This window comes from Orcinus orca, chromosome 12 (genome assembly GCF_937001465.1).
Source record: "Orcinus orca chromosome 12, mOrcOrc1.1, whole genome shotgun sequence".
Taxonomy (NCBI): domain Eukaryota; kingdom Metazoa; phylum Chordata; class Mammalia; order Artiodactyla; family Delphinidae; genus Orcinus; species Orcinus orca.
Genome location: NC_064570.1, coordinates 48,470,696 through 48,484,317, shown reverse-complemented (window position 1 = coordinate 48,484,317; position 13,622 = coordinate 48,470,696). Strand labels below are relative to the sequence as shown.

General features: G+C 42.4%; 1 protein-coding gene across 2 annotated transcripts in view; it reads right to left on the bottom strand.

Annotated features, from left to right (window-relative positions):
- METTL24 (methyltransferase like 24) overlaps positions 1-12,681 on the bottom strand; it is a 109,390-nt gene extending 96,709 nt beyond the window's left edge. For both annotated transcript variants that reach the window (XM_033418663.2, XM_004264726.3), the window contains exon 1: positions 11,898-12,681. In XM_033418663.2, the coding sequence (XP_033274554.2) occupies positions 11,898-12,215 (318 nt within the window). In that variant the 5' untranslated portion in view covers positions 12,216-12,681. The remainder of the gene's footprint in view (positions 1-11,897) is intronic.
- Positions 12,682-13,622: the final 941 nt, after the last annotated feature.

Genomic DNA, 13,622 nt, shown 5'->3' with positions numbered 1-13,622 from the left:
TTTAAACTTTGAAATATTAATCCTTTATTTGTGATATGCATTGCAGATATCCTCTCCCAGCCTATGACTTGCCTTTTAACTCTGTGGTGTCTTTTGTTTACATGAAGATTTTAATTTTCAGCTGGTAAATGATCTATCTGACGTGAGACTTGGTTGTTAGCTGCCCATTTCATTGGGCAAATTGAAAGAGTCACGGATTATGAGTTTAAACCTTCATCCCATCCCTTTTAGTTATGTCTTACTCACATTTATTAATGTCTCTAGCCTCAGCTCCCTCATCTGAAAAATAAGGACAATTCCTACCTTGCAGATTTTTTGTGAGAATTGAGTGAAAGAATACTAGCATTGGGCTTCCCTGGTGGTGCAGTGGTTGAGAGTCCGCCCGCCGATGCAGGGGACACGGGTTCGTGCCCCGGTCCGGGAAGATCCCACATGCCGCGGAGCGGCTGGGCCCGTGAGCCATGGCTGCTGAGCCTGCGTGTCTGGAGCCTGTGCTCCGCAACGGGAGAGGCCACAACAGTGAGAGGCCCACGTACCGCAAAAAAATAAATAAATAAAAATAATAAAATGCATACAAAGTACCAAGTAGAATAATACGCACTTAATTATTAGACTAAAATGTGGAAGACAGAACCAGAAAAACAGTTTAGCAATTAGCTCTTTCACCCACAATTACTCCAGTGAGTTACAGTAAGCGGCAGTTAATAGGAGATTTGTAAACATTCTTTTGAGTGAAAATTGTATTTTGAAAGCTTGGAAACACATTTTATACAGTCAACCCTAACATGGACGAAAATTATTTAACAGAGCAATGTTGTAAAAGATATTTGTAACTGGATTTAAGAGAAAAAAATCACAAACTTATATGAAAAAGTAAGTCTTAACAATTTTATAATAAATGAGTTACATGAGGAATAAGTTTATAATAAAAATGCTAACAAAAATTTAATATTTACTTTAGCTTTTATTTAAGATTAAAAATATTCCAGCACCTCTGATGGCTCAGCATATTATATATGCTTTAAATTTCAAGAATAATAAAAGAAGTATTAAAAATTCCAATGAATATTGTGCTTTACACCACACAGACACACGTGCCTATACCTTTTTGAGATTCAGGGGCTAGTGTCACAGCCAGCAATACGAGGCTGAACAGAGACAATCTTCATTTACAGGACTATTTCCATAGGCCAGGTGTTTTCACCTACTCACTCTCCTTTAACCTTCATGAGTTAAGTACTACTACATTTTTACAGAGGAGGAAACTAAAGTTCAGACAGGGTATGCCACTTGTCCACATCCAGTAAGTAGGGGAGCAGAATTTAAACTTCTGACCTCAAGTGTAAAATTACGAGCCCATCTTAGAGGTGAGGATGCATCATAATGAAGTGTTTTCATGACATTTGCAAATACAAGTAAATAAGTCTCCTAGGATCTCACGCGTTACTTGGCTTCTCTATATTCTACCCCAAAAATTGCTGAAAGAAGAGGTCTCCTTCCATATGTGACTGAATCCTTCTGCACTCAATGGGCATGTGTTTTGCTAATTAGGGTTTTTTTTTTTTTTTTTTTGCTGTACACGGGCCTCTCGCTGCCGTGACCTCTCCCGTTGCGGAGCACAGACTCCGGATGCGCAGGCCCAGCGGCCATGGCTCACGGGCCCAGCAGCTCCGCAGCATATGGGATCTTCCCAGACCGGGTCACGAACCCGCGTCCCCTGCATCGGCAGGCGGACTCTCAACCACTGCACCACCAGGGAAGCCCTAATTAGGATTTTAAATTGATTTGTTGTGCTGCACTCAAAGTAGATGGAAAATAAACTAAAAATACTGTTGTCATTGTGCGCAATAGCAAACACTATACAACATGAATACTGCCTCTGATGTGTGGCCAGATTCTGAAAACAAGCTTGGAAGTCTTTCAGCTTGCTCTAACTAAAAATGAGTAAGCGATTGCCATGAAGATGCATTTAAACATGGAGTTTGATTCATCTCACCAGAGGCCTTCGGTTCATTTACACTCATGGCTTTATTTATTCAAATAACTTGCCCTTTTTCTCTGCAGAACTGCAGACCATCATCCCATCATTGCTCTGCACAAAGAATCTAACATAAACACGTCAACGAGAATCACTGTACTTAACAAACTCCAGGACATGCCACAGCACTGTTTATAAGATGTAAATCGCGTCTTGTTTTATTTCACTGTTCTGCTAAATTCAGATGTCTGCTTCATTTTAGATCTACATCCCCTGAAAAGAGCCTCGCATGCTTTATTCAACACTGCCAAATGTGCAGATTCAGTGAGGCACTGGAAATGGCAAGCATGAAACATGACCTAGACGATGTCCATTTAGATACGGATGATTGAAGTGTTACCATAGTGTGGTGACCGTAAGTGCTGCTCACCAAACAGTTCCTGTCTCTGACTTCTGAGCACATGGCAGACCCCTGGCCTCCTGCACTGGGTAAGGCCCAGCAAACAGCTCTGGTCATTGGATTGTGAGCAGGAGTGTTATATCTGGCTTCTGGTCAGGGCATTTAACAATGCCACGCAAGACTCTCTAGAGCACTCACTGCTCTGCCGAGGTGACAGGCAATGTTCCAGACTGGGGTCCAGAGAGAGGATGAAGACAGCACAGAGCAGCACCCCACTCCTGCCAACCAGCAATGGATATGCAGCATAAGCAAGACAAACCTTTGTTGGTAAGCGCCCTGAGATTTGAGGGTTGTCTGTGATCACAGCATAAACTGGCCTCCCCTGCCCGATACCCTAGACAAATGGTGCCGTGAAAAAGGGCTTGGTGTTTCTAGTGATAAGTCAGCAGATTTGTATGATTTAGTATCTGGTGCTAAATGTTATTATCTTGTCAGGGAAAGGTCCCTTAGCCCATAGTTCACTTGGACCCCAATCATCATGTTCCAAAATCTGAATTAAACAGAGCAAGCAAAATTGAAGAGGGAAAGCTACAGCTGTAACCTTCCCAACTGCCAACTCTAATTTATTGATCTGCCAAGGTTCTTGGTTGTAAACAACAGAAACCACTCTGGCTAGTTAAGTAGAAAAGGAATTAATTAAAGATTTATTAGCTTACAGAATCTCAAGAGCAGGAGGAACACCACCGTGGACACCAGTGTAGACCGCACTACCGCATCACTGGGCACAGACTCCATGGCTCATTTCACCACCCTAGGCACTGGATGTCTCTGCTAGAACCTGGAGCTCTGTGATCCTTGTGCTGAAGCTTGCTTCTTCAAATCTCTGAAGTACAATCCAAACTCTCACGCGGGTGTATGTGAATGGTAAAGCCCAGGTCACAAGAATGCCCTTTAGGGCCAAGGAAATTTATTTTTTACCTTTTTCTTAGAAAGGTGGAGAATTCCTCAAACACAGGAAGGGAATCCAAAGGTGTGGCAAAAAAAGAATGATAAATACCCATTACACCTTTGGTAATGGGTAATACGGATAACTAACGTACTCAATACTCATTTTAGTCCATAATCAAGTTCCGAGAGTTGTCCTGGTTTCTGCAGCTCTTTCTTCAGTTCTACCCTAGTACCCTTCCGATGAATCCGTTTTTACTAGTTTCAGTTGGGTTCTGTCACTTGCAACCTAGAGAGTCCTGATACAGAAGTAATCATATGTTAAAGAATCCCAAACCAACCAGTTGTAAAAAGGGCTATAAATATTCAGATGCTCTGAAGAATTTTTCAGATCTTTTTTGCAAAGTAACTTTCTGAACTGACAGACAAAAAATCAAAGAACATAAAATTCTAATAACTTTGGTTTGAGAACCCTAATGGGGATCACGGGATGAATACTGATTATATTTACCTTCTCCACAAAAGTCCTCACAAATAACGTTTTACTGGTGGTCCAGTGGTTAAGACTCTGCTTACAATGCAGGGGGCGCCGGTTTGATCCCTGGTTGGGGAACTAAGATCCCACATGCCACGTGGCACGGCCAAAAAAATATATATTGCCTAAGTATAGATCTTGTGTATATATACCAAACTGAATAAAAAATCAGAAGTATGCACAAGGTACCAACTTATTGCTGAGTGCTACTTGGAAGTAAGGCTATCTTTAACAGTTTTAAATAGAGAAACAGTTAACCAATAAAGAAATACACACACACAGAGGCACAGAGGCTAAGCTCCGAGATTATTATTTTTAAAAAAGACCTACACTCTATTTCCAGGTGCTCAGAAAGTCTCTCCTTTCTCTAAAAATGGCTCCCTGCACAGGGACAGGGGCTGCTGGGCTATTTGTGGCCTGTGGTTAGTGCTGGCTGACCCAAGGTGAGTATCTAAGAGACCAAACCCAGGAGTTGAGGGAGGTGAGTCTTACTGTGGTGGACCTGGAGGGAGAAGCCCAAGGAAAGCTGGGAATTCTAGAGTAACCTATTCTTTCTCTCCTCAACAGTATGATCATTTAACTCTTCCTCCAATTCAGTGGTAAATTCCAAAGTTTCAATACATTTAATTCTTTTTTTTTTTTTTTTTTTTTTGCTTAAGCTAGGCCAGAGTCCATCTTTCTTGTTTATAATCAAAAGAATATTGTATTAACTAAGTACACTCCCCTATAATCTTACTCTCCCCAATAGCCAACTCTAGCCTTAGGTAACTCAACTCTCTTGACTAGGAATGACTTAAAAGACCTTCAGCTTCTGTGTATTTAAGTATTTATGTGCCATGCTACCATTGAGCTTAGCAGCATTAACCTCGCTTGTCACTTTTTAGGAAAAACAATTGCAAATTTTTTTTAAATAATAGTTTTATTTTTTTACATCTTTATTGGAATATAATTGCTTTACAATGGTGTGTTAGTTTCTGCTTTATAACAAGGTGAATCAGCTATACATATAGATATATCCCCATATCTCCTCCCTCTTGCATCTCCCTCCCACTCTCCCTATCCCAACCCTCTAGGTGGTCACAAAGCACCGAGCTGATCTCCCTGTGCTATGCGGCTGCTTCCCACTAGCTATCTATTTTACGTTTGGTAGTGTACATGTCCATGCCACTCTCACTTCGTCCCAGCTTACCCTTCCCCTCCCCGTGTGCTCAAGTCCATTCTCTATGTCTGCGTCTTTATTCCTGTCCTGCCCCTAGGTTCTTCAGAACCTTTTTTTTTTTTAGATTCCATATATACGTGTTAGCATATGGTATTTGTTTTTCTCTTGCTGACTTACTTCACTCTATATGACAGTCTCTAGGTCCATCCACCTCACTGCAAATAACTCACTTTCATTTCTTTTTATGGCTGAGTAATATTCCATGGAATATACGTTCCACATCTTTTTTATCCATTCATCTGGACAATTGCAAATTTTGACATCTGGCTCAGAGGTTGAAACTTCAAATGCCTTCACAGATCAGACAGATAATATAAAGGGAGACAGTGCTGAACTGGACTCCACTGGACACTATATGTCATATCTGAAGATATTTATGTTTAGATACTTAAAAACACCGTGTGGCTCAAACAAAATTCTTCACGGGTCCAATTTACCTCCCTGAGCCATAAACTAACAAGCCACCTTGCTATTAGTTTAAATTACATGTGGTCCTAGACTAGAAGGCTAAAACTCAATTTTGTTTCAGTCATTCGAGCAGAATAAAAATGCTTCTTGGACAGCAAATTTTCCCACCCTGTTTTAGCAGAAAACTCTATAGGTCATTAATGGGATTGATGTGAGGTATCTAAGAGGACTCAGGGGCTGCTTTTAGAGAAGCTTATCAATGCTAGCATCTCATGGTAAATGAAGCAGGCACCTGTTACTTTCTATGAATCACAGAATAAAGAGCCAAACTCCTTATAAGGACTCCAAAGGTGTCATAACACAGATGGAAAAAAATCAAATGTCTACCACTCTTAACAGTCTCCAGTTTAACTACACAGCTCTGATTCTCTTCACAGACCAAAAATGAAATCCAATTCGAGAAAACCAATAAGGCTTTCTGTTCCTTGGAGAAAATGAACTGGACAAATTGCACACAAAAAAAACTAAAATCTCCACCACCAATTGTTGAAAACAGTGGGGCCTCCATTAGCAGTTTCTTTGCCCACAGAATGCTCTCTGAGGAACTGCGGGGTTTGGAAGGAGTGCAGAAGCCTATTCTCCACCTACAGCACATCAAAGTTTTCATCAGAACCTGCTTTTCTTTGCGAAACTAAGCAACTGCTCTTTCACACCCACATATTGCTGGAGCACATTCAATTACCCTCAACGACTGCTTAAAATGAAAATGCTTTGCCTCCTGAGGACAATGTGAGAGGATTAATGAATGTTGTTCTTGAAGGACAGAAGTGTAGGGATACAGCAGAAACCTAAGTAGCTGGAAACTACTGCTGGGCCATATTTTACAAGCAATTCAAACCTACCTTCAAGTATTTTGTAAAGAAGAATAATGTTTAAGGCAGTTGGATATATCAAGGGGCATACTATGCCATTTTTCCTCCTTCTTGATGACCATCATGGAATTAGAAAACTAAGAGGATAACAAGAAGTGATGAAGAAAGACTAACTTTTGCCATATGGTTTTTCAGGAGAAGAGGAAACAGCACTTTTTTTCCCCTGACACATTGTTCCAAAGGATCTGTAACTAACAAACCAAGCCAGCACATTGCTGGGTTCTGTAGGCCTGTGACTCAGAAGTCACTTTTCTACCCAACATATTAAATGTCAAGCAAAATACATCCGATAAGAGAGAAGAAAATTTCTTCAGGAAGCTTGTCTCCTGTATGAATACTAATGAAACAAAATTCATATTTTAAGGCAATACGAGAAAAATTTAAACATAAGATTCTTTTCTCTGCCTGTTTGGACCTCCTCCCTTCCTTCCAGCGTGCACTGTGCATCTGCATTATGCATTAACCAGACCACCCCAATGGCAGAAATACCCACTTAACCATAAAGATCAATTTTTCTTCTTCTGGAGCCAGCCATGTAATTCCTTAGAAGTTAAACTTCCTTTCTCAATCCTGTAAAAGGTCACGATGACCCACCACTCACCTTATACATGCAGACTTTTTGGTGAACTTTATGTACAATGTTAATATATCATTTCCCTAAAAGATAGCAACTGGTACAGAACAGACTGGGTCAGATGACCTGGGGAGATATTGGGCCTCAACTAATGTAAATTCTTAGCTTAAATACTTACTTAGGACCTTATTAATGTTACTAGCTATATTACTTGTAATCTGCCTATTTTACAAGATAATTGTTTCTTGTACTGCCAAATGTGTGATGGAGCCTCCAATAAAATGAATGATGATTAGGCAACTTGAAACGAATGCCCAAACATATAGTCCTGTAAGATCACAGATTGTAATAGTGTAACTCTAGATATAAGAAAAAGCAACAACAGGCAAGCATTTCCTAGACTATAACAGACTAGTAAGACAAGTGGTCCAGAGGCTTTTGACTATTGTTAACAGGGCCTACTCTAGTAACAGCATGTTGAATAGCCTATCAATGAAATCCTTGACTGACCTGGGAATGCGCATTCCTAGTGCTGTGAGACAAATTGATCATGAAATGCCTCCCAAACTGAGGTCAAAATTAAGACCAAAAGGGAGGGGATTGTAAAATAAACAATGTTGCCCACCATCTAGTTCTACAAGAATCAAGTTATTAGCCACTGCAGTCACTGACCTACAATACACCCTGAGAAAGGAATTCTGGGCAAAATCAGGATGAGGCACTGTGCTCTGAGAAAACTGGCAGAATAGGCCTTCAGATAGATATTTTCAGGAGAAAATTCATGAACACAGTTTCTTTCATCTTCCCATACTTAGAAAAGCACTAAAACCATTAACTAAGATATCTGTTCCTTACGAATGACAGTAACCCTCCACCAAGTTGTGTGCTTGACTGCACTTAGCCCTTCTCTAAAATCACTTATATCCTGGCCTCTCCCTTTACCTCTTTGGAACAGTTCTCAGAGCTCTCTGAGAGACTGTCTCCTGGGTTATAATCCTCAGTTTGGCTCAAATAAAATTTTCCATTTCTTTCTTAGACAGACCACTGATTAATTATTTTGTCAAAAGTACTTCTCCTGTGCATATGAGACATATATTTTGCTGCTGTCTTTTAGGTGGATTGCCAACGTGTAAAAGAAACATCTACCCAAGATTGTAGAAAAAAGCATAAATCATGAAGACCATCATTAGTCCGCTATTAACGTCCCCTAGAATAACTTTACCCATGTAATCATAGTAAACATCTGTTTAAGAAAGAAAAACCATAAAGAAACACAGACAGAAAACAGAGAGAAAGGAAAGGAATGAAATAGAATTATAGTGGTATTTGTAGGCTTAAAGCCTCTGTAATATACAAAAATATATGGGTTCCAGGGGAGTCCTAATCACATAAGACACTATTTATCCATCATGTCTCATTTGTCCTCAATTCATAATGCTGTAAGATTAGAACCCCTGATGTGAAAGAAGATTTACTATTTAGAGCTATTTCTTTCTTTCTTAGGTTGGTGAAAGAAGGGGATGAGAAAAGAGGAAAAGAATTATACCGGAACTACACTTCACTTCTCTTTTTTATAATAGATTATTTTCTTTGAGAGAAGCATAAGCTATGATTAAAGTGGCAATATAATTGCTAAATTTTTGAGCCTCTAACACCTGCAAAGGAAGCATGTTGACAAGAAACACTCAGCAACCCAATTATTTCATGCAGGTTCTCATCCACCCAGAAAGCCATCCTCAAAATAGAATGGAACTTTTTCTCCTTCACCAATCTGGTAGGTGCCTACGGCAAAGTAACCAAGAACTTAAATAACATTATTTATCATTATCCCCAACAAACAAAATTTAAATAAAATAGGATCCAAGGAGTTTAACACATAGCTTCCAAACTTTAATTATATCAATTATTTAACTGTGCATTCAGTTTATATTACACCTTGTCTTGATGGGAGGCTAAAAAGGAATAAGACTTGTTCCCTGAGAGATAAGGGACATTGCACTCTGTTCCCAGAAGTGGGAGAACAGATTAGATAACTAGTCTTTCCAGTTTTGAGGAACATTTTAATTCAACTGTGAAATAATGGAAAAATGAAATAAATTCAAGATCTCTACTATCTAGGAATTTGGGAACCTTAGAATGTATACCTTGAAAATAAGAAAATAAATAACTAAGTAGCTAGGGAAAAGAAAATCCAGGGAATTTTTTTTCTTTAAGAGGCTAAAAACTAAAACGATACTTTAAAAATAGTAATTTTTAATTGCTATTTTCACTCAATTCTTTCTTATATATTTTTAACCAAAGACACTTAGAGTTATACGTAATAGGTTGAAATAATAAGATTCTTATTTGTTTTACTTATTGGTGTCTTGGGAGTAATAAGCATTTACTAAGGGTCACTTTGGGAAATGTGATCCTTTCCATCACAAACAACTGTGCAGACAAAACATTCAATCTGAAATAGATTATTAGGTCAAAACACGTACAAAGCAACTCACAAATCAGAATGCACTTCTGTTGTCTCCCAAACTGGCAAAGATAAGCAAGGAAGTAGGAATGATGAGTAAAGGTTTCCAGGCCACGATCCTTGACCTGAATGTTCAAGGGTGGAAAGGGCATGAATCATAGGAAAGAAGGATGGGGGTAAAAGCATCAGTGTAAACCAAAGGAATATAAATAGGTTATAACAAAGGACATTTAGCAAATGGCTGAGGCTAAAGACTTGGGACAGATTAGTGAAAATTAAAGCTACCATTATTGAATGCTTACAACATGTAAGGTTCGATGCAAATATTTCCTTTTTTGGGGGGGAGGAGTATAGTTGTTTTACAGTGTTGTGTTACTTTCTACTGTACAGTGAAGTGAATCAGCCATATGAATATTTCTTTTTTTTAAATTTAATTTTAATAAAACTGAGCCCCAGGGCTCAGACTCAGATCTCTGTCTTTGTTAGCCACCCTCACTGCCCAGATGATCTCCTGCAGTCTCATGGCTTTAAAAGCACCACTTGTACACTGATGACTCCCACACCTCTATCTTCAGCCTGGACATTTCCTCCACCTCCAGACTCATATGTCCAACTGCGTATTTGACATTTCCACATGGATGTCCAAAGGATATCTCAAATTCAAGATGTTTAAAACAAAACTCCTGATTTCCATCCACTCCACCGAAAACACAAAACTAAACAAACAAACAAACAAAAAAAACCTACTCCTTTCTCATCTTCCTGCAAAATATATCCAATATTGGACCACTTCTCACACCTCCACTTCAACCATCCTATCTAAGCCACCACTATCTCCTGCAGGAATCACTACAGCAGCCTCCTAAAGGAGGTGGATTTGAACTTACTCTCCAGTAGCCCTCTGAGTCTATGCATTTCAAACCTTTCCATTTGTAGGACAGGCTCCAGTTATCGATTCTGTTATCTGAAGTGGAGACTGAGACTAATCATTTAAGAATGATTCTTGAACAGGTGAAACGGAAACAACGGAGGCTGAGAGCAGATGTGAAAGGGCAAGTGCAAGGTGGGATTGAAGGTGCCAAGGATGGAACATTTGAGGACATCCAGAGGGACAAAAAAACCTGAACTCCTAAGAAATATCAAATCCTAGGTCAAAGGTCCCCTCCGGGTTAGCCTTTCTTGACTCCCCAGGCAGAGTTCAAGACCTTAAGTATAGCAATGGTCACAGTACTGGATGTCTGTGCTGTGTGCCTCCCCCACTAGACTCTGAGCTCATATTGTGTCCCCAGCACCTGAAGCAGCGCTGGGGACCTGGTAAGCCCTTGGCAAAAGAGTGTTGAAAAGCCTTTAACAAAACATGGTATCATGTAAAGTGCGTTAGGATCATGAAGAAGTGACTACATTCTTCTAGAAAAGCAAATTAGGACTTTACATAGGAAATGACGTTTCAGATATATATATATATATATATATATGAGTTTATCCAGGAAGATAAACACTGATGGCCTAGACAGGGACAGCAGCGGTGTGGAAAGACAGAGGGCAAGGCTTGGAGAGGAAGTGAGGGAAAGGAAAACAGTAGTAGAAATTGGTGGACATGATATTGAAAAGTAAGGTAGAAGTTAAAGAAAGCAGCAGAGTCCAAGGAAGAGTTTTTCTTTCTTCCCAATAGTGGGGTGGTGGGGAAGCTGGAGGGATGCAGGGAGGATGTTTCAAAGAAAAGAGGGAAAGCAAGGCAAAGGACGTTGTTAGGGTTGATGGGTATAAAGACCAGGCAAGCTCATACCTGCAGTTCTTAATCTTTTCACTCCCAAATACCAAGTAAATTATGGAGCTCCAACAGGTGGATAGGAGGCCAGAGGCTTAACAATCAGAGGTTAAAATTGAGTAAGATAACGACTAAATGTGTGAGCCAAGAAGTTAATGAGGGAGTGAGACCAACACTGTTGGTGTTGTAAGAAAAACCCCGGTTATTACTACAGTCCTCCAAGTTCCAATTAACTTCCCATTAAGTGGTGCTGGGGGCTTGACTTCTCACCCCACACCCAACAACCTGCCAAAGTCTGCGGTGGAATTCAAGGAAATTTCGACTAAGTGTATCTTCATCACCGCGATGAAGGTAGAATGGAAAAGCAATTCACAGTGGATACCCACCCAGCTTTGTCCAGGCCTCAAGGAGAAAACGGGGAGGGGCACAAAACATCAACAAAACCACAACTTTCTTTTCCTGGCCTTGTAAATCGCTCACGCCCTCCCTCCCCAAAAGATAAGCTCCTTGAGAGCAGGGCTTGGTCCTTCCCTCCTGGATGCCCGCATAGCAGGGGGCCTGGCACACAGTGGGCGCTCAGCAAATACTGGTTGAATATTGAATGAGGGCTCTGTAGCGAGGACCGGGAGGGGGATCCGGGTCTAAGGCCCAAGACTGTATCTTTTGCAACTGACCTTACGGCGGGGACGCCCGCGCGGAGGGCAGCAGCCCGGCTCCTGCGTCCCGCTCCCGCCGCCCCCCGGCGGCGCTCGGCGCCCGCTGCGCACGTACGTCACCTGCCTCCGGCTGGCACCGCGCCGCTGGGCCGGCGCGGGCGGTAGGGGCGGCTCGGGCGGTCGGGGGGCCCGGCCCGGCAGGCCGCTGCGGGCCGGGGGCTGGGCCCCGGCGCGCCGCAGCTCCGTGCAGAGCCGCAGGCCGAGCAGCAGAGCAGCGCCGAGCAGACAGCGGTGCAGGGCACCGCAGCCCCTTCCCGGTAGCCTCTCCCACGCCATGGCGGGCCGGTCCCGGGGCTGCGCTCCGCCGCCCGCACGCGCCGACCCGCAGCCCGGAGGTGGCCCCTCGGGCCGAGCTGCCAACTGTGGCGACTCCCACGCGGGCCGGGGCGCGGGCTCGGACCCGCCTCCCTTCCTCCGTCCAAGGAAGCCTCGGCGTAACCTTATCCAGCCCGGTCGAGAGCGCCCGGCTGGCAGGGGAGAGGGACGACGGGCCAGGAGGGGTCCCAGCGGCGCAGGCGACGGCAGGCGGCACGCAGGCGGCTCGGCTAAGCCAGACTCCGGGCCCAGCCCCACCTTGAGGGTCCCGGAGGAGGCGACCCCCAGCCCGGCCCCCGGAGCCTGAAAGCTACATAGCCAGAAAAAGCACGAAAAAAAAAAGTCCTAACGGGATCCTAGGCTATAACTTCATTTTCTAGTATTAGTGTTGTTGAAGAAACACAGGAGGAGGATAGGTGAGCTGACAGGTTTTGCTACAAGGAACAAGTTCTGATTGTCAAGCAGTTTGTGCCATTAAGCACATTATAAAAATACGTCACACTTATGCTCAGGTTTACAACTTCTCTCCCTCAAGAAAGAAGGGAAAGGGGGAGGAGACAATAGCGCTGGATGCAGAATAATCAAATTAAAGTTATTCCATTTCTAAATTCTGCCCGAAGCCAACCCGTGCTTTCTCCTCGTGTTATGAAATGTGTAGGAGGTGAAGGAAGGGGGGGGCGGGGAAGCCAGCTAAGATATCTGACAGCAGGGAGAGAGAACAGAAGTTACCATGGCATGATGTAAATCAAATTAATTTAGCTCCAAACACACACCTCCCTGCTGTCTTGCAGAGAAAAACAGGGACAAATTTATCTTTCGGCAAAATGCTCCCCAGCTGGTATTTCCATCACCACCTTGACCTCAATTAATCAGCCTGAACGCTCACAGCCTGAAGTCCAGTGTTGGCTGATTCCGTTTTCAATTGTTAGTAAAATTCTTTCTCACCACCCGTTCGAGGTTTGGGTTTGGGTTTGAGTTTGCTTTCTTTAGCTGGGGCTACGTTTTTTTCATACTCTACGCTTGCATTTTCCATGCTTTCATGTTAGATTACCCCTGCCGAACAATCGTCTCCCCCTGACAGCCTATAGCAAGGACAGCAGAGAACAAATACGGAAACCCCACCTCCATTTGAATTTTGGGAATTTCCCATAGAGTCCGCCTTTCTAAAATCTCCTTGGCTTAAGAAAGATGTGATTTAATCTTTGTCACTCACAGAGCACTTGGGCTATTTCTCTACATGTAACAAAACTTCTCAACCTGATCTAGTCCACTCCCTGGGCACGCTAGGTCCTCAGGCTTCTGAGTGTTTCATTATGATTTTTGTATTTTTCATAGATGTAGCCCTCTGGCTATTGCACAATAGATGGG